This window comes from Schistocerca gregaria, chromosome 8 (genome assembly GCF_023897955.1).
Source record: "Schistocerca gregaria isolate iqSchGreg1 chromosome 8, iqSchGreg1.2, whole genome shotgun sequence".
NCBI classification, from domain to species: Eukaryota; Metazoa; Arthropoda; class Insecta; order Orthoptera; family Acrididae; genus Schistocerca; species Schistocerca gregaria.
The window spans coordinates 272403931-272423773 of NC_064927.1; the positions used below are offsets into that span (position 1 = coordinate 272403931).

General features: G+C 39.2%; 1 protein-coding gene across 5 annotated transcripts in view; it reads left to right on the plus strand.

The window, feature by feature from the left end:
- Positions 1-19843, plus strand: part of LOC126284850 (protein diaphanous) — a 346639-nt gene that overhangs the window by 255459 nt on the left and 71337 nt on the right. For all 5 annotated transcript variants that reach the window (XM_049984081.1, XM_049984079.1, XM_049984080.1 and 2 more), the window contains exons 2-4: positions 7328-7489; positions 13698-13799; positions 18711-18907. In XM_049984081.1, coding sequence (XP_049840038.1) covers positions 7328-7489; positions 13698-13799; positions 18711-18907 — 461 coding nt within the window. The remainder of the gene's footprint in view (positions 1-7327; positions 7490-13697; positions 13800-18710; positions 18908-19843) is intronic.

Sequence of the window (19843 nt, forward strand, 5' to 3'; positions counted from 1 at the left end):
TGGCGTCCGAGCCGATGGCTCTTATGCCCTAGTCTACACCACTGCCGTCTCTAGTAAGCCAATTGAAAAAGAAACTGAATGGAATTTGCGTAAGGCAGCTTTTACGGAAACTTCAAGCATTGATCTTTCAATTGCGAAGGTGCCTTTCCCAAAAGCGTAAACAGGAGTAAGTTTCTTTGTGTTTAATGTATACTGAATTGTTCCTTCTACTTACTCCAAATGTTAGCTGGCTTCTTGTTTTACTTGTCGCCAATCTTATCTTTTCCAATCAGAACGGAAGAAACCCACTCGGCTGCAAGACTACTCTTCCGGGTCCATGAACGCCCACTAAGTTCCCAGTCTGACTGGAATGGATGGGAGGAGGTGCTGGGAAAACAGAAATTGACTCATGTCCGGAAGATTTGTGAAACACGTCTGATGAAACACGAAGTAGCTGGAGTTTTTTGTTATGATTTCGACAGAAGACGACGACAGACTTCCTATACTTTTATGTTGTTTCCGTGTCATTTAACAAGGTATTTTACGTGACAATGTTTTGCTTTGTATGACTTGCATATCTTAGACCCATTTAGAACCACCATCCTCTTCTACGAAAAGTAACACTGGATTCGCGTTCTAGAAGCTCTCTCTTTTTGCCTGGCTATCGTGTATTGGTGTATTCGATGTCTTTAAATATTTTTAGATCAGTGTCGAGATAGTAGCATTGATAATACCGCAGCCTTCGGTCAATACAAACTTGTGCTCCGCGTGTTATGTTGCCGACGGTCTTTGAATCTTAATATGCCCTTTCCTACGAAAAGAGTAGAAATCACTAGCCCGAACCACAATGCTTCATTGGACATGGTCGTTTGGGGGCGGCGCTCCCATGCCTTTCAGAGGAACACATTCGCTGCGGATCGCGTCTTATAGGCAGGATTCTGATGTTTCTCTTACGTGTCAATCACGACACGTGACGTCTCTTGAGCACTCGCGTTTAATTAAGCGTTAGCCCTTCGGACATCTAGAGGCTACCATGTAATTGGTTTGCGGATTCTAACGCTCTGTCGGCGGGCATTGATAATTTGCCCGCAAAAATGAATAGTACGCGATGACATTGCTGTTCACAAAATGTGGAACCACTCAGGTCGCTGATATACACGAGAGCTAAAACTTCATATTATTACAAATTTGTAGAGACATTAGTAGCTACATGTTTATATATTGACAGTTATTATCTGTCTCGGAATAGCCGCACAGGATTAGCCGAGCGGTCTGAGGCGCTGCAGTCATGGACTGTGCGGCTGGTCCCGGCGGAGGGTCGAGTCCTCCCTCGGGCATGGGTGAATTTGTTTGCCCTTAGGATAATTTAGATTAAGTATTGTGTTAGCTAGGGGACTGATGACCTTAGCAGTTAAGTCCCATCAGATTTCACACACATTCGAACATTTTTCTATCTCGGAGTATTCGGCAGACATTTGTTTAACGATTTTCTAGACGTTGTGCTAGCACGGGTCAATCTTCATTGCGGGTGGCGTATACGACTATTTTTATGAAAAAGGTGGAGGGCTTTGGATGGTTGTGCTTCTTCGGAATTCACATGTCTCAGTTCAGATCGTTATTTTTTACGTGAAAATGAAAGTTGTATCCGAACGAAGCTGCACTGTAGAAATAAAATAAGTGCTAACATTAACACGAAGTCCCCCTAGCGACAGTGAAAAGTTGTATTCATCACATATAAGGAATGATGCCGCGGAAAACTATGCATTTAACGAATAGGAAAAAACCTAGTCTTTTCTTTTGGTGCTGTAATCATCTGAACCACCACTTCTTGTGACTGATGTCCTTGGCAATCTGCCTGGCAGGTTGATGGGATTTGCAATACGGACGCGTGAATTTTCAGTCTTTCAGTGCAGGTAGTTCTTCCAGTAGTTAACCACAACCGCAGGTGGTGACGCTGAGATTCCCCTACCCTAAATCGGACTGTAACGCGCGATGAAACTTTATAAGCTCCACAAGAGTTCATAAAAAATAGGCCACGCTATTCAAAATGACGGATACTAATTTTGTTGCGATTGCTGTTGTTAACAGTGCCCGTCCGCATCATGATTGTCGCTCGTGAGAGATGGTAATACCACTTCGGGCGGGAAGTTTTGGCTTTTCCATCGTGCTCTGTACATTCCATACAAAGTCATTCCACGTTTCTCCGAAGATTAGAGAATTCTTGGATGGAAATATATTTACAGGCGGCGAGGAGGTTGGATGTACAATACTGTTTTTCAACGATGAAAAAAAAAAAAGAAAAAAGAACAGTTACAGACCCTTTGAAAATGATACTGGTGGTGATTATATGGAAAACTTCCCAAATATGTGTATCCTAAATATGCATGAAGAATCCACCAGAATACAGTGTTTAAGAAGTATCTTCAATGCTTCATGTACGTTAACGTCCGTTTAACTCTTCTGTTCAAATAGGGCGGGGAGCGTCAAGATCGCCTATCGTTATTGTGAAAGAGTTGTGTAACTTTAGCGCAGAACGAGAAAACAACGTCAACGATCGAATAGATGTTTGCCAATTTTTCGTTCCCCAAAACATAGGGCTAGTCACTGAACTAAAATTGCACTGACGGATTCGCAACTAGTGAATGGAGGTCAGCAATTAGTTTGTATCGGATAGACATGTATATTTTGTGTTACTTGTGCTGTGTAATCTGAGCAAACGTGTCTAGTGGCTTCGTCTTCAAAAGGGCATTGATCTCAGTTATTTCTGTGCTGGCAAACACACCTTGTCATTTGTAAAGCACAGAGAGAGGCGGCGTAGTGTTAATACACCGGAGTCGTTCGTGAGGAAGGCGGTTCAAATCACCAACCGGACACCCTGGCTGTGGTTTTCCTAAATAGCTGAAGACAAATTCCGTGACGGTTCCTTTGAAAAAGATGCGGCTGATTTCCTTTCGTATCTGTCGCCGATCCGAGAGTGTGCTCTCCGTGTCTCGTCTTCGGAACGTTAAACCCCGAACTCCCCCCCGCCCCCTCCGCCTCTCTTTTTCGATTTGTAAAGCAGATGCGATGCTAACGTTCCAATGAGTTATTGTTTTGTTTACAAAGATAATATTTCCATTCCACAAACTTCAGGTGTTCCGAATTGATGAACAGCATAAGAGTATTTCAGTGATTCGTTCCGCCTTAGAACATCTGTGGTGATTTATAAGCATTAGTGAGACGACCACCAGCTGTGTTTATAGCGCTTACAGCGGAATAATTATCCACCTTAGTTTTCTTAATATAGCGCTAGTCGTGGGTTAATTCGTGCAGATATTTCGACAGAGTTCTTGGGTATTTTTATTAATGCTTTCCGTGCATCCTGCAGATACCCTCTAGAAGACCACTTTTAAGGCTGCCGTAGGGAAATTACGACGGGAATGCCGCAAATCGTCTAATGTAATATGGAAAATATTCACAGCTGTATATGTAATTCGTCATATAGGTAGTAACCTATTGTGACGTATGTATTCTGTCGTCAACGACATGTAAAATGTAGAATTTTCGAAACGGGCATTACAAAACTTCTCGTATCACCACGACCACGATGTCAGTGGGTTACAGAAACATCAAATCTGAATGAAATCCTCTGTTGGGAGAATAGGTATACACCGTACGTGCTTCACGTGCCCGCCTTTACCTCTTGTTCTGTTCGTTACTGTGCAGCATTTCGCAAAGATACCTTCCCTCGTTAACACTATTAGCGACGTAGTGTCAGTACTCTGCATTCTCGGGAACGGCAAAGATTGTTGGTGTAGCATTACTCCTAGGCGTCAAGCTGATAAGCAAGTGCTGCACATTTTCCAACACCCAGACGTTAAGTCTTAAGCGATCTACATGGTGGAATTTATGATAAACATTCAGTGATTCGTCAATAGATAGACTCTGGGGAAAATACACCGACGGAAATGGTTGCAACACCAAAAAAATAGTTAATGTAGAGTAATGAATTTTCGGGATTACTTTTGTCTACGTAACCTAATTAAATGATTAACATTGCAAGATCACAGGTTAAGGTAAGTGCGAGATAAAGCTTTGGAAATGTGAAAATCTGGAACATTAATAACCAGTGTAACCACCAGAATGTTGAGTGGAAGTATACAGATGTGCATGCATTGTGCAGGTGCTGGTTGTCATTTTATGGAATGGATTTCTTTGCCTGTTGCAATCGGATGGGTTAATGCTCTTTCTGGTGTCCCATACATCTTCAATTGGAGGCAGATCTGGTGACAGAGCAGGCCAAGGCAACATGTCGACACTCTATAGAGCTTGTTGGGCTGCAACAGCGGTATGTGGGTGAGGGGAAAAACCCTCTGGAATGCTGGCCATGAATGGCAGCCCAACAGACCGAATCACCAGAGTGACGTACAGATTTGCACTCAGGCTGGATGGGATAACACGAGAGTGCTGCTGTTGTCATATGAAATCTCACCCTAGACCATAGCTCTAGTTGTAAGTACAGTGTTCTAGCACCCAGGCAGGTTGTTTGCAGGCCCTCAACTGACCTCTCTATAACCAACACACAGCCATCACTGGCACAGACACACAATTAGCTTTTGTCAGAAAACACAACAGACACCCACCCTGCCCTTCAACGAGCTCCCATGTGACACCACTGAAGTTGCAAACAGAGGTGGTTTGAGGTCAATGGAATGCACACTCCAGGGCATCTGACTTGGGGCTGTCCGTGAAGTAACCGATTTGTAATAGTTTATTGTGTCACTGGTGCCAACTGCTTCTCAAATTGCTGCTGCAGACGCAGTATTATGTGCCAGAGCCATACGCTGAAGATATGGTCTTTCTTCTCTGTAATGCCATGTGGCCATCTGGGCCCCGGTCTTCTTGCAATTGTACATTCTCGTGACAACCGCTGCCAGAAATCATATACAGTGGCAGTATCACAGAAGGAACATCCAGCCGCTCATAACCCAATTACACGAACTTGATCAAACTCTGAGGTTTTGATAATGGAGTCTGTCGCCTTAAAACGTTCTTGACTAAGATCGACTCACTATGTCCAATCTCAAAGGTAACTAACGCTCATGACCATTGCAGCCTTTGTTGAATTAAACCTTATTTGCATCCTCATAGTGGTGCAAGTACCTAATTTTGTTCTGTTAAAAACCCCATGCCTTAAATTATTGTAGTAGAAGTAAACCTGATGAAAGGCTTGAGTGAAGGCAGTTCTATTCCCTTGGCTTCCGCTGCCCTTTGAATTTAGTACCCAGCCAATTACTGATTTTTAGATTAGTTTTTTTGTTTGCTTATTGCACTGATTCTAATAGTAACCCCCTGCCATGATGTTTAATGAGTCAGTTTTGCAATTTAGTACAATTTCTCAGTGAAAAATTTGACAACATGGAGGCCATATTTACACATCTGTCTTAAGGTGCTTTTTTTTTTTTTTAGTGATTTGTACTTAACTATGCTCAACATCTCTATCAAAAATCGCCACAGCACACATTGAGACATTATTTGGCATTGTTGATACGAAGTAGATATGATTTCAGTTTGTGATGAGTACATAGTATGCTTGATTTGTGATGGTACTCACTGGTACCTCTGACGAAAAGAAATCAACATCAGTAGAGTTTGAGATATGGTACAATAGAACTTTTGTCTCTGGTTCAAGGGATGTACAACAGATGTTGTATTCACACTTTTAAAATACTCAGAAAAGCAGTAAAACAATGTCAAAGTCTAAATGCCAAAAGAAAAATCCTTGAAGGTCACAGTACCTCTTATGTTATAAACCTAGCACTACATACTTACACCCTGCTTTTATATATATAATTATTGATTTCAAACTATGATTATTTACAGTAAATTTCATAAATGTTCTGCGTGGCTGTTGTCATTATGACCAACTGTGTAAGCAGCTATCTACAAGAGACTCAATAGTGGGTATATTATCCTCATTATGCACTTCTGAACAATAAAGACTGTTTTCCTCAATGAAAAATTACCTTAGATGAGATGTTGTAAGCAGCTAGGGAATGAGAATAGCATAAGTAACTCAATTTTTCTATAGTACAAAAGTTGCAGAACTTATGCATTTAAGATCTGTTATTTGTGATTTCCAGTTCAGATTCTTATCAAAATAAACACCCAGTAGCTTAGAAGATTCTGTTTCATTTACTGTTTTACCCTTACGCATTATTTCTCATGACTCGGCCAGGCCTTTGCAGTTCAGAATTGCACATTTTGTGTTTTATTCAAGTTCATCGGCAGTCCATTAGCAGAGATCCAGTTATTAATTTTAAAGTGTTTATCCATTAGTCTTCATTATAATACTTGTTTCATCATCAAATAGAACTACTGGCTGAAGTGCACATACAGTGTTCAGGTTTCGTACCGATGTTGGCAGTTTCTTGATGTTGGTCTTAGCCAGTCAGTTGACAGTATATACGATTGAAAATCATAGGATCTAATGATTTCGCAGAAGATGTGGATTGATTACATTTGTTTTTGATGTGGAGAATGGAAAGAAAACTAGATGGGCTAACAGACTGATCTTTAGATAGGCTGGTGTCTAGGTTAGGTTGCAAAATTGACAGTTTGCATGAGAGTTAGTGATGTGATTATAATTTAATCTAATAGAATGAAATATGAAGTAACTTTATTTATGAAACATAGGAACAAGTGTTTTGATAGGCTACCAACAACCTACTCATGATTTGTTGTATTCAGTTCCCATTTTTCGTCCCAAGAATTGTACCAAAATTGGCATGCCATGCAACAGCTGCAGACACTATAAGTGCACTGCTACTAAACTATTTGTGGTTCTAAGATATTTTATGGTAGATTAGTAAAGAATTAGAACTAGTACTCTCCAGGGATAATAAGCGAACGACAGAAGTTGAAAGTTTGAAGATTTAACTCTATTTGCTCATAGCATTTTCTTTTTTGCTTATTATTTCTGGCAACTTTTTAAAATAAAAATACTATGTCTGGCTCCGTTCCACTGTGGCTCTTTGCAGGGCCTCACCATGGAGCACTCTCATTTATTTTTCAATACACCAGTTAACAGAAAATACCAATTGGCCATTTCAAATCTGATTGGTCAAAAGGATTTGATTGTGCAGTTAACCCTGTTCTACTGAAGTTTAAATATTATGGTATTGCAGAACATGCCACTACCAGGTTTTTGCCATGTCTAACTAATAGGATCCAGTGTATCACATTAAGAAACCAAAAGAAATTGCACAATGAAACAGCATCTTAAGATGTTGTAGTATGAGTGTCTCTTAGAAAAAAATCATCTCCTTCTGTTTAATGTGTGTTTCCTAAATATATATTTTTGTTGCAGCTGGACCTTTTCTCTCGGCCAAAGAAAGGTGGACGTGGCAATGGCAGCCACATCCCCCGGCCACATTCAGAGTCGGACTTCAATGAGATCGAGGAACAACATGCACAGTCTATTGAGGAGCTTGACGAAGAGACCCTCAACAAAAGATTTGAGGAAATGCTGGTAAGTAGTTTATTATTACATCGCTGTAGAAATAGAACATATTTACAAAAGAAGGAAATTATTAACCAAAATGCGAGGTATTCTTCTGTACACATGGCTTCTGAGATATTACTAATTGCTTCTTTTCTCATAATATAGTTAGTTATGTAATTGTATAGAGTGTAGAGCAGAATCTTTTGAATGATGACGACAACAACAGAGAAAGAAAGTGGAATCTGGGAAATAAATTTCAAACCTGGTCAAGCATCTGAGTAATGCTTTTATTACTTAGTGTTTTCTGGATTTTAACACACATGACATGAATGGGGCTTTTCTACCATATGGCTAGGGGGGTGGGATAACTGCAAGTATAGTTTAACTGGGTTGGCCTGCTGTAAGTTTAATGTTGTCCTGAGTATTATTTATTCTGAAAATAAAGCACAGCATGCAACTCTGCACTGTTATGGGGCCATGATTGGCCATTGACCTCTCATTATGCTGGCCTTCCCTAACATATACCGGTTGGTAGGAAGTGGTCAGTAATCACTAATTGGGGTCCATTGACCAGGCAGAGCAATATCCAAAAGTAAACCACCAGTGCTCAGCATAGTGTATGCTACAGGTACAGCCAACTAACCACATTTATATACTTTGAAAGGAGCCACAAATGTGTAATCTCTATCAGAAATGAGATTGGTCACATTTATGAAGCATCCAGCCTTCAGTTCTTGGGAAATTATCTTGTTCCGTGACTGTAAGATGTGGTTATGATAGTTTCGTTACCATATGCTGAGATGCCTCACAGGCAGAACAATAGGAACTGTCTCTTTTAATTTGTTTATTTGTTTGGGCAGGAGGACAGTTTCCAGACCTGTGAAGAAAATCTGCTTTAATCCACCTACTTAAATGTGGGAAGGATTATCCATATGTGATCAGTTGTTAGTGTTGCTTTGTTTGTGGAAGACCGTGGAGGAGGTGCTCAACAGCCATATTGTCTATATATATCTTCAAATCTGAACAGTTCCTTAGTCACTTCCCTGGTGGCTTCAGGAAGTATCATTCCAGTATTACTGAGATTTCAACCTTCTACTCATCCTCATCACTCAAAATAATGACACATCAGTGGAAACATAAATTACAAACCATAGTTGTGGACAGGGAAAAGAGGTTTTAAGTTTTTTGTATGTTCCTTTTTATCTGTTCCTTTTTATCCGTTTATTCATGTATATGAAGTCATCTGAACTGAGAATTAAGAGCTCTGCCAAGTTTAAGAGATGTACCAGTATTTCTGGACCAAATTTGTGATGAAAATCAGTGTGATTGTCATGTATCAATATATATAAAAATGAAAAAATGGCTGACATCAAAATAAGTGTCCAAGGAATAGAAGAAGCGATTGGAATCACCCAGCAGAGGAAAGTCCACTGGACCTTGTGGGATACCAATTCGATTCTACAGAGAGTACGCGAAAGAACTTGCCCCCTTCTAACAGCCGTGTACCACAAGTCTCTAGAGGAACGGAAGGTTCCAAATGATTGGAAAAGAGCACAGGTAGTCCCAGTCTTCAAGAAGGGTCGTCGAGCAGATGCGCAAAACTATAGACCTATATCTCTGACGCCGATCTGTTGTAGAATTTTAGAACATGTTTTTTGCTCTAGTATCATGTCGTTTTTGGAAACCCAGAATCTACTCTGTAGGAATCAACATGGATTCCGGAAACAGTGATCGTGTGAGACCCAACTCACTTTATTTGTTCATGAGACCCAGAAAATATTAGATACAGGCTCTCAGGTAGAAGCTATTTTCCTTGACTTCCGGAAGGCGTTCGATACAGTTCTGCACTGTCGCCTGATAAACAAAGTAAGAGCTTATTAAATATCAGACCAGTTGTGTGGCTGGATTGAAGGGTTATTAGCAAACAGAACACAGCATGTTGTTATCAATGGAGAGACGTCTACAGACGTTAAAGTAACCTCTGGCATGCCACAGGGGAGTGTTATGGGACCATTGATTTTCACAATATATATAAATGACGTAACTTTATTTAGATAGTGTCGGAAGTTCCATGCGGCTTTTCGCAGATGATGCTGTAGTACACAGAGAAGTTGCAGCATTAGAAAATTGTAGTGAAATTCAGGAAGATCTGCAGCGGATAGGCACTTGGTGCAGGGAGTGGCAACTGACCCTTAACATAGACAAATGTAATGTATTGCGAATACATAGAAAGAAGGATCCTTTATTGCATGATTATATGATAGCGGAACACACTGGTAGCAGTTACTTCTGTAAAATATCTGGGAGTGTGCGTGCGGAACGATTTGAAGTGGAATGATCATATGAAATTAATTGTTGGTAAGGCGGGTACCAGGTTAAGATTCATTGGGAGAGTCCTTAGAAAATGTAGTCCATCAACAAAGGAGGTGGTTTACAAAACACTCGTTCGACCTATACTTGAGTATTGCTCATCAGTGTGGGATCCGCACCAAATCGGGTTGACGGAGGAGATAGAAAAGATCCAAAGAAGAGCGACGCGTTTCGTCACAGGGTTATTTGGTAACTGTGATAGCGTTACGAAGATGTTTAGCAAACTCAAGTGGCAGACTCTGCAAGAGAGGCGCTCTGCATCGCGGTGTAGCTTGCTCGCCAGGTTTTGAGAGGGTGCGTTTCTGGATGAGGTATCGAATATATTGCTTCCCCCTACTTATACCGCCCGAGGAGATCACGAATGTAAAATTAGAGAGATTCGAGCATGCACGGAGGCTTTCAGACAGTGGTTCTTCCTGCGAACCATACGCAACTGGAACAGAAAAGGGAGGTAATGACAGTGGCACGTAAAGTGCCCTCCGCCACACATCGTTGGGTGGCTTGCAGAGTGTAAATGTAGATGTAGATGTATCAGGGACTCAAAAAGACAAGGTCTCTAAAAGAACTTTCTGTTTAAAAAGAAAAAAAAGTATTTGCTGCCTGTTCTGGTATTAACTGAAATTAAGTGATTTTTGTCTCTGGATGGATGCCCTAAAACCATTACAGCAAATGTGCACATAATAAAGAATGGGGAAGTGTATGCAAAACTTTACTCTTGTGCTTCAACAGCTGTCTGTTGTTCTGCAGGTATGTAAGAATCCTGGGAATTAGTAAGCTGATGTAGCAATCAATAAAGTTCAGAAGGAATGCAGTGTGATAAAACTGATTATTTCCTAATGGCAATAATCTCATTGTCAAAGAAAGATGTCATTAGTAACTAACAAAAAAGCTGCAGTTAGTCACATTTGGCCATTGATTATGTCCATTTGGTCTCTCCACTGGGACAGAGCTATTTGACTTTTACCGAATTGGACACTGTTTACTTAAATGTGCTTTTGTACTTTGTTTGGAGGAACCTTGTGACATAGGAATAATTGTAAATTATATTTTAACAGAATACACTTATTATTTTAACAAGAGAACAGCTGTTGATTTATGAATACAAGGTGAAATATTTTACATTCAGATTGTACTTTTTGTGGAAACTTCTTTCAAATCAGTGTTCTACATTGTGTGCATACTACTACTGAAATTTAGTTTTGTGAACTTTATAAGATACCCAGCAGTTAAAACATTTTTGGTACTCAAAACCAGTGTTTATAATTAGCTGAATTCATTTTAAAATACCATTCAATTTATTTTCTCAATTGCTGTCAGTTAGTATTCAACAAATACTATACCTGTTTTGTACAAAACATTCTTGTAGTTAATGATCTGAATAAAAAATACTTTAATCTTTATTCTTATAGCTATGTGTCTCAGATATTTCACATACCCTTAACTGCCACTCGTGTATTACATTTACTGTGCACTATCTCAGTGATAGTGATGAAACAGCTGAAACTTACAGTGAAAAAGCTGAAGTCATGCATAAAAAGTTAGTTGAAAGTAGTACAACTCATGTAAATGTGATTGTCACATACCTATGTGGATGTACTGTCATTTCAAGGAGAATGAACTGTGTTGTGATCTTCAGTCAGAAGACTGATTTGATGTGGCCCTCCATGCTACTCTATTCTGTACAGTTATCTTCATCTCTGAATAACTACTGCAACCTACAGCCTTCTGAATCTGCTAACTACATCCATCTCCTCTGTGATTTTTAACCTCCATACTCTCTTCCAGTGCTAAACTGATGAGTCTTATATGTCTGAGAATGTGTCCTATCAACTGATCCTGTCTTCTCTCAGCTTGTACCACAAATTTCTTTTTTTCCCATTTCTATTCAGTACCTCCTCAAAACTTCTCTTTTTCAGAAATGCTTTTCTTCCCATTGCCAGTCTTCATCTTATATCTTCTCTAATTTGTCCATCATCAGTTATTTTGCCACTCAATAGGAAAACTCCCTCTACTACTTTCGGTGTCTCATTTCCTAATCTAATTTCCTCAGCATCACCTGATTTAATTCCATTATCCTTGTTTTGTTTTTGCTGATGTTCATCTTACGTTCTCCTTTCAAGACTTAGTCCATTCCATTCAGCTGCTCTTCCGAGTCCTGTCCTGTCCCTGACAGAAATACAATGTGATCGGCAAACCTCAGAGTTTCTATTTCTTCTCTCTGAACATTAATTGCTACTGCAAATTTTTCTTTTGCTTCCTTTAATGCTTGCTCAGTGTACAGACTGAATAACATCAGGGATAGGTCTCAACCCTGTCTCACTCCCTTCTCTACCACTGATTCTCTTTCATGCTTCTACACTCAACTAACTGCCATCTGGTTTCTGCACAACTTGTAAACATCCTTTTGCTCACTGTATTTGACCCCTGCTAGCTCAGAATTTCAAAGCGAGTATTCCAGTCAACACTGTTAAAAGCTTTCTTCCAAGTCTGCAGATGCCATAAACATAGATCTGCCTTTCCTTGACCTATCATCTACGAGAAGTTATATGGTCAGTATTGCCTCACCTGTTCCTACATTTCTCTGGAATCCAAACTGATATTCCCCGAGACTGGCTCCTTCCAATGTTTCCATTCTTCTTCTGTAAAGAATTTGTGTTATCATTTTGCAAACTTTTTTTTCCACTCATAAATTAAATTCAACATATCCTTTGTTATCCAAGGATTTCTGGTAAGCTTTGCCTTTTTGCCCATTTGATCATCTGCTGCTTTCACTATTTCCTCTCTCAAAGCTACTCATTCATCTTAACTGTATTCCTTTCCCCTGTTCTTGTCAATCGTTGCCTAATACTCCCTCTCAAACTCTCAACAACCTCTGGTTCCTTGAACTTATCCAGATCCCATCTGCTTAATTTCCAACTCCCTCAGTTTTAACATACAGTTCAGAACCAATAAATTGTGGCCAGAGTCCACATCTGCCCCTGGAAATTTCTTACAGCTTAAAATCTGGTTCTGCAGTCTCGTGTCTTACCATCATATAATCAATCTGAAACCTTCCAGTGTCTCCTGATTTCTTCCTCATCTTCAACCTTCTTTCCTGATTCATAAACCTAGTGTTAACAAGGATTAAATTATGCTCTGTAGAGAACTGTACCAGACATCATTCTCTTTCATTCATTTCCACCAGTTCACATTCACCTACTATTTTTCATTGTGTTCCTTTTCCTATTATTGAATTCAGCCCACCTATCAGTATTAAATTTTGATATTCCTTAATTGTTTGAATAATTAATTATAGTTAACTATAAATGATTATTTTATTTGTAGGTGTTATGCAGAAAGGTTTCAGTAACGATATGGTGTTAGCTTTTAAATAGGACAGTGAGAATTTAAACAACATTGGACACATGCACCAAATTCTCCCATTATCAACAGAAATGTCATCGATTTGATAGTAACATCAGCAGCCGGCCGGAGTGGTCGAGCGGTTCTAGGCGCTACAGTCTTGAGCTGTGTGACCATTACGGTCGCAGGTTCGAATCCTGCCTCGGGCATGGATGTGTGTGATGTTCTTAGGTTAGTTAGGTTTAAGTAGTTCTAAGTTCTAGGGGACTGATGACCTGAGAAGTTAAGTCCCATAGTGCTCAGAGCCATTTGAACCATTTTTTAACATGAGCACAAATCACAGGTGACCTAACTTGTTTCATAATTTTCATGCAGCATAATGTTATAATTGCACATTTTAGTGCCAAATTAGTGTTCAATGCGATTTAGAAAATCATAGCATTGTCACTAATTTGTTTTCTCATTTTTATTTTTTGCCAGTTTGTAACAGATTCATGCCCTTAAATTGTAATTTCTGTTGCAGAATGATATGAACCTTACTGACGAAAAGAAAGAACCCCTCCGGAACCAGCCAACCGTCAAAAAGAAGAAAATGCTCATCATGCACTCTAAAGGCTTAAATCAGGTATTTCTCCAAATGTCACTTGTGTGTTTCTCCTAATATGAAATCAATACAAGCACATAATGATATTCTGCATATTCTGTGACCATTGTAACACATGTGATAGATTCTACCAATAGCTTTTCAAAAGTTTTCTCGTCACAATCTTCATTTAACAAATGAAGCCTCAGTGTAATGGCATCAGTGCTCCCAAACGTCACCTTGAATTTATTGCATGTATGCTGCAAAAGTGTGGATTATCAGAACAGCTGCCACACAAATTTTTCATAGTTTTTAAGAAGGGGGAAAAAAGCATAGGAAGTAAAGTCTTACATGATTGGTTACTTTGATATTTGCAGAGTCATCATAATGGTGGTATGAGAAGTTCTTAAATTCATTGTTTCGGCTTTCTCGCCAATATTTTATAGCGAACTTGGGCACAGATACTGTTGTATGTCAACCTTTATAAGAATTCTGTAGTATAATAAGAATGCTGTTGCACATTGCCAGTATAGTCTGTCTGCCAACTGAAGAGCAAGCAAGCAGGTCCCCTCACTCCCTACCTCACTACACTGCAAGGAAAACCTAGAGGCTGTTTCTACAGTTGTACTGATTCTTCCATAGTCTGCCTTTTGAATCTTATAGTGAAAAAGAGTGTAAAATATCCTGTGTTTATTTTCCCATTAATGTGTTAATACTATATGGGAAACAGAAATAGTATATAATATAACACATGCAAAAAATACACCAACAGAATCTATGTATATCTCCACACTCACTGCTGCAGTGCATGACAGGAAGCTATTGTTAGCCATCCTGAACAGCAGTTGTTGCATTCTCCTGAGAAAGCAGTTGTAACATTCCTCTGAGAAAGGCCACATGTGCCATCCCAAGTGCTGCTTGCTCTTCAGTTGACAGACAGATTGCGACAAACATATTGCCATCATCTTTCTCCTAAGAACTGCGGAATCTTCACTTTTGGATATAACTATTAGACGGTTCACTTATGCTTCATTTCCAGGTCTTACTGGAAGTATCTAACTCTTGTCACCAGTGATGTCTTGCATTGGTCTTTAGTTACCTTGATAGCCAGGCTCTGCCGTTTATCAACCACTTCAAAATATTGTTTCCTACTGTCACGTGGAGCACTTATGGAAATGATTTTTGTACAGTGAATGTGCTTTGGCTTATGCAGTTGTGCTAGCTACATGCCAATCAGAGCACTGCATCACCACCACCTAATGTGTCTGTCTGTGCTAAGTAGACTGTGTTTGGACTTCTGCCTGGGTTGGTGTTACCCCAGCAGCCTGCCTTGCCCCGTGCTGAATGTTCTGGAGTGCTTTCTGTGATCTTTCCATCTGTTCCTCTAAGATTTGCCACTACTGAGACAAATGTTATAGGTGTAAAAATTAATTTTTAATTTTGTGGCTGCTCTGCATATTCAGTTTTTGCAAATCTACAGAGATATAAAGATGGCTTTTCCTACAATAGTCTGTGATTTGATTTTGGAAACCCGTACCAAAAGTTGTGCTGCATTCAATATGCACCCATTGTTCAGTTTTCCTTCTTAGCTGCAAATCCCTAATACTGCTATCTTGCATATATTCTTCACTCTGCTCAATAAACAAATTCCGATTTAGTTAACTGAATATTTTTTAATAGAAGACCGTTGGTTACTTTCAGTTGACATGCAGATTCATTGCTTGTGAGATATAATAGTTATCAGTGATATTACTTTTGTAAATGTTGCTACTATTTCACCACCTTTTACTGAATTGTGGAACTCAGTTTCTGTTGTTGTTCCTGTATAAATTCTGAAATGTAAGATCCAGTCGTTCGACAGTCACAAATCACAATTCTTTTTATTCCAGAACCATGTCTGTTTTGATGAAATGAATTGTTTCAATTATAAATGTCCTTTGAGTTACAACAGACCTAATGCAGAATTTCTGGTGTGGATTAAATGCACAGTGGAATGCCTGCCAATAGGGTTGGGTGATGGTTGAAGTGATCAGTGTAGCGTGTAGATATCTACTAATACTATTATTGCTGGCCCCTGTTTTGATCATAACCGAAGTAGATTCTTCCTACACATCAGTCAGGGGCCTGAAGACAGCGTAGTAAAACGCTGAAACTGGTTGCCAAGCTTGGAAATTTGATTGCTGAAAGGTGTTTAATTTGACATCCTCTATCGAACAGCTGAGTCCCCCAACCATCTCTAAAAAGATGGACATACGGAGATACACCTGCTGGCATAGGTGACTTAGGCCATAAGTGTGTGTGTGTGTGTGTGTGTGTGTGTGTGTGTGTGTGGTCTTATCTTCATTAATTATTTTGAAGGTCTAATCGGTCAGACCTTGGGGACCCAAAGTGTACAGGTGGCCACAGAAAGCTAGTTGCCATTTTCTGATGATGGCATCTGTGACGTTTTATTGGTGTTAGTGGGTTTCACAATTAGGTTTGTACAGTCATCCGCCATCTGGTAGGATCTTTTTTTCCTTCCTTATAATTTGAGAATTGTTATTGAAGTCTTCTTGGTTAGGGATAGGCTGTCCATTGCATAGAGGTCTGACTGCTGTTATAGTGTCTGTTTGATATAACAGATGTTTAGAGGTGTACTTTATTTATTTATTTTGCAATATTTTGTTTGATTATCCTTTCTTTGAGAGTGACCATTTCACTGACATTTTCTGAAACCCATTCTCAAAGGTTCTCTTCCTATGCTTGGTAGAGCTGACTCTTATTCTTCTAGGGGTGTCTTTAATATTAAATGATTTCAGTCTTTCGAATGTTGATCAATATACCTGTTTTCTCTGCTGTTAAATGCAGTGCTTGGATTTACATAGAAGCTTCTTGCATGTCATTTACCTGTAAAGTCAGGTCATCAGCAAAGACAGGCGTGGGAACTAGATTGTCTGTCTGCTTTGCTCCTCATAGAATAAGTGATGAGAACAACACTGATGCCACGCATGATGATAAAATGTAAAGTGAAGTCAAATGCTGCAAAATGAGATTATGAGAGACAGTACATGAAACAACTTAGTGGCCAGAACTGTGAAAGCCTATTGAGATATGGGGCAGTACCATGGTATGTGAGTAGTGACACATTGATTCTTGTCACGGACACTTTCGGGGAGGGGGGGGGGGGGGGTAAGCAAGGAGTCTGGTTTAACTTGTCAACTGCACCCAGAGAGTGTGGTTAAATTCGTCATCACCTGGAGAGCAGCAGAGCTTGTCATGTTAACTTGCAAATAGTAGTCAAAGGAATAACTCTACACTGAACAAAAAGAAATATATATATATATATATATATATATATATATATATATATATATATATATATATATATATATATTAAAAACAAAGATTCCAAGACTTACCAAGCGGGAAAGTGCCGGCAGACGGGCACATGAACAAAACACACAAACACACACACACAGAATTATGAGCTTTCGCAACTGGCAGTTGCTTCGTCAGGAAAGAGGGAAGGAGAGGGAAAAATGAAAGGATGTGGGTTTTAAGGGAGAGGGTAAGGAGTCATCCCAATCCCGGGAGCGGAAAGACTTCCCTTGTGTATGTGCGGATGGATATGTGTGTGTGTGCGAGTGTACACCTGTCCTTTTTTTCCCCTAAGGGAAGTCTTTCTGCTCCCGGGATTGGGATGACTCCTTACCCTCTCCCTTAAAACCCACATCCTTTCATTTTTCCCTCTCCTTCCCTCTTTCCTGACGAAGCAACTGCCAGTTGCGAAAGCTCGTAATTCTGTGTGTGTGTTTGTGTGTTTTGTTCATGTGCCTGTCTGCCGGCGCTTTCCCGCTTGGTAAGTCTTGGAATCTTTGTTTTTAATATATTTTTCCCATGGGGAAGTTTCTTTATATATATATATATATATATATATATATATATATATATCAAGGGAGGTACAGCCACGTTTAAATTCAGGCTCACATTTCATAACTGTTGTAACTTGAGAAGCAAAAACTTTATAATTTCAGCTTTGAATGAACTTCAGTTGGTGGTAAATCACTGAAAACAAATAACTTTATGGTAGCACAATATCCCACTTACCAGTTACACAAACTCTAATACTTTCAAGAAGTCATGTAAACAAAACTATTCTCTAGTTTAAGTCATCACTTGACTTTCGCTACATTGCAACAGAACAGTAATAAACTGTAGGAGAAATCAACAGGTTTTGTGTGCCATGCTGAGAATGTTTCACTGCGTCCTTGTAGTATGTCTACTTGAAAATCTATCTACAGTGAAGACAGGATAATAAAAAACTGACAGTGTGAAGAATGAAATTTTGGCAGGCTTATAGTGCAGAATTCATTTTTATTTCAGACATATTTTTTGCATAAATTTTGAGCATGTGAATATAGATTAAAACTAATGCAGTACTGCTTGCTTCTTCACTACTGTAGGCTGTTTCTACCTCACATGTAATATGTTGGTGGCTAAGTAATCAGCAGCCTGAGGTATTCTTGCAAACACATGAAATGGTGCAGATGAAGTTCGGAGAAGAGGCATGAACTAATTTATTTCCTGAATTAACTTAATCTTCATAAAATCATTAGAATACGTAAATGATAACACGGAAGGTTCTGTAATAATTTGTTTTGTTTCATTCAGTGCTTTCTAGTAATTACTTGAGGTGTCAATTTTCATGCTGAAAGGTACTCTGCAGCTTGTACACTATAAGAATTTGTGTTATTATAATTATTAGTATTAGTATTACTTTCATTATAAAAGAATACAGAGTGTAATGTGAGGAAATGTTCCTATAGCAGAACTGGATCCAGTGAAACAAACTTTGAGAGCACTAGTTTCAAGGATTTTAATTTTTACCAGTTATTATAAATTGTTTGGAAACTCCAAATGTTTTACAGTAGCAGATGTTGATTTTTTTGTTTTGTTTTGTTTCTTTTTTACCAGGAAACCCGCAGCAGGTTTGACAAGCCTGCAGATTATATTGCGTACCTGTATTCTCCAGATCTCAGTGTCAACAAGAAGTACAACTGTATAGAATCTTTACGTATTGCTCTCACCAATAATCCTCTTAGTTGGGTACAAGAGTTTGGAAATGAAGGCCTCACGCTCTTGCTGCAAAACTTGAATGACTGTTATCGAAAGTAAGTTGCAGCCTTTAATGTTAATTGCATATCTTTTTAAAATGTTGAAATGGTTCAAGGTTTAATGTTGTATTTCTTCCTCTGTTTATGTGCAATCCCCCGATTCGGCTTTCGGTGAGTAGATAAAGAATTGTGTGTGCTGCTTTTAAATTTTTATAATTACTTGCCTGTTTTAGAGCTACTTTCTGTCTTTAATGTTGTGTTGTTTAATATTTGTAATCTTGGTGCTGGGAGGATTATAAACTTAAGTTAGCACTTCAATGCAAAAATCTTGCTTTTTGAACCATTGCTGATAAACTTACACAGATTAAATATACACGAAAGTGCATCTGAAAGTAAATGTTACTATCACTGAAAAATGTGCAGGACAACTCACCAAGCTATGAATTTTAAAGAATAGTAGGATATCTCTCCCCACTGCAGAGTTCCACATCTAAATGTGTGTGTATACACCACAAGCCACTGACAGTGCATTACAGAGGGTACTTTGCTCCAATGTTAATGAATTTTTGCACTCTTCTAGTTTCGTATGGAGCAAGAGAGATTGACTGTCTGTATGCTTCTATACATGTCCTAATCTCTCTCATCTTATTCTCATGATCTCCACAAGAGCTGTACAATGGTGAGAGTAGAATGGTCACACAGCCTTCCTCAAATACAGTTTCTGTAAATTTACCCAACAGAGCTGTATTAGAACTAAGATTCACATTTAAGTTCTATGAGCAGCTCTTTTACACTGTCCTCCAGGCTGTACCAATGTGTTTTCAGATTCATTCACTGTCCTTCATTGTGCCTATTTAATAAGGATTCCAACTGACGAAGCAGCACTCTAGACTTTGTAAAACTAGTGTCTTGTATGCAGTTTCCTCTGTAGGCGCATTGTCCTTTCCCTGAACCCTTCCAACAAATTTAGGTCTTCCATTTGCCTTCCCTAGT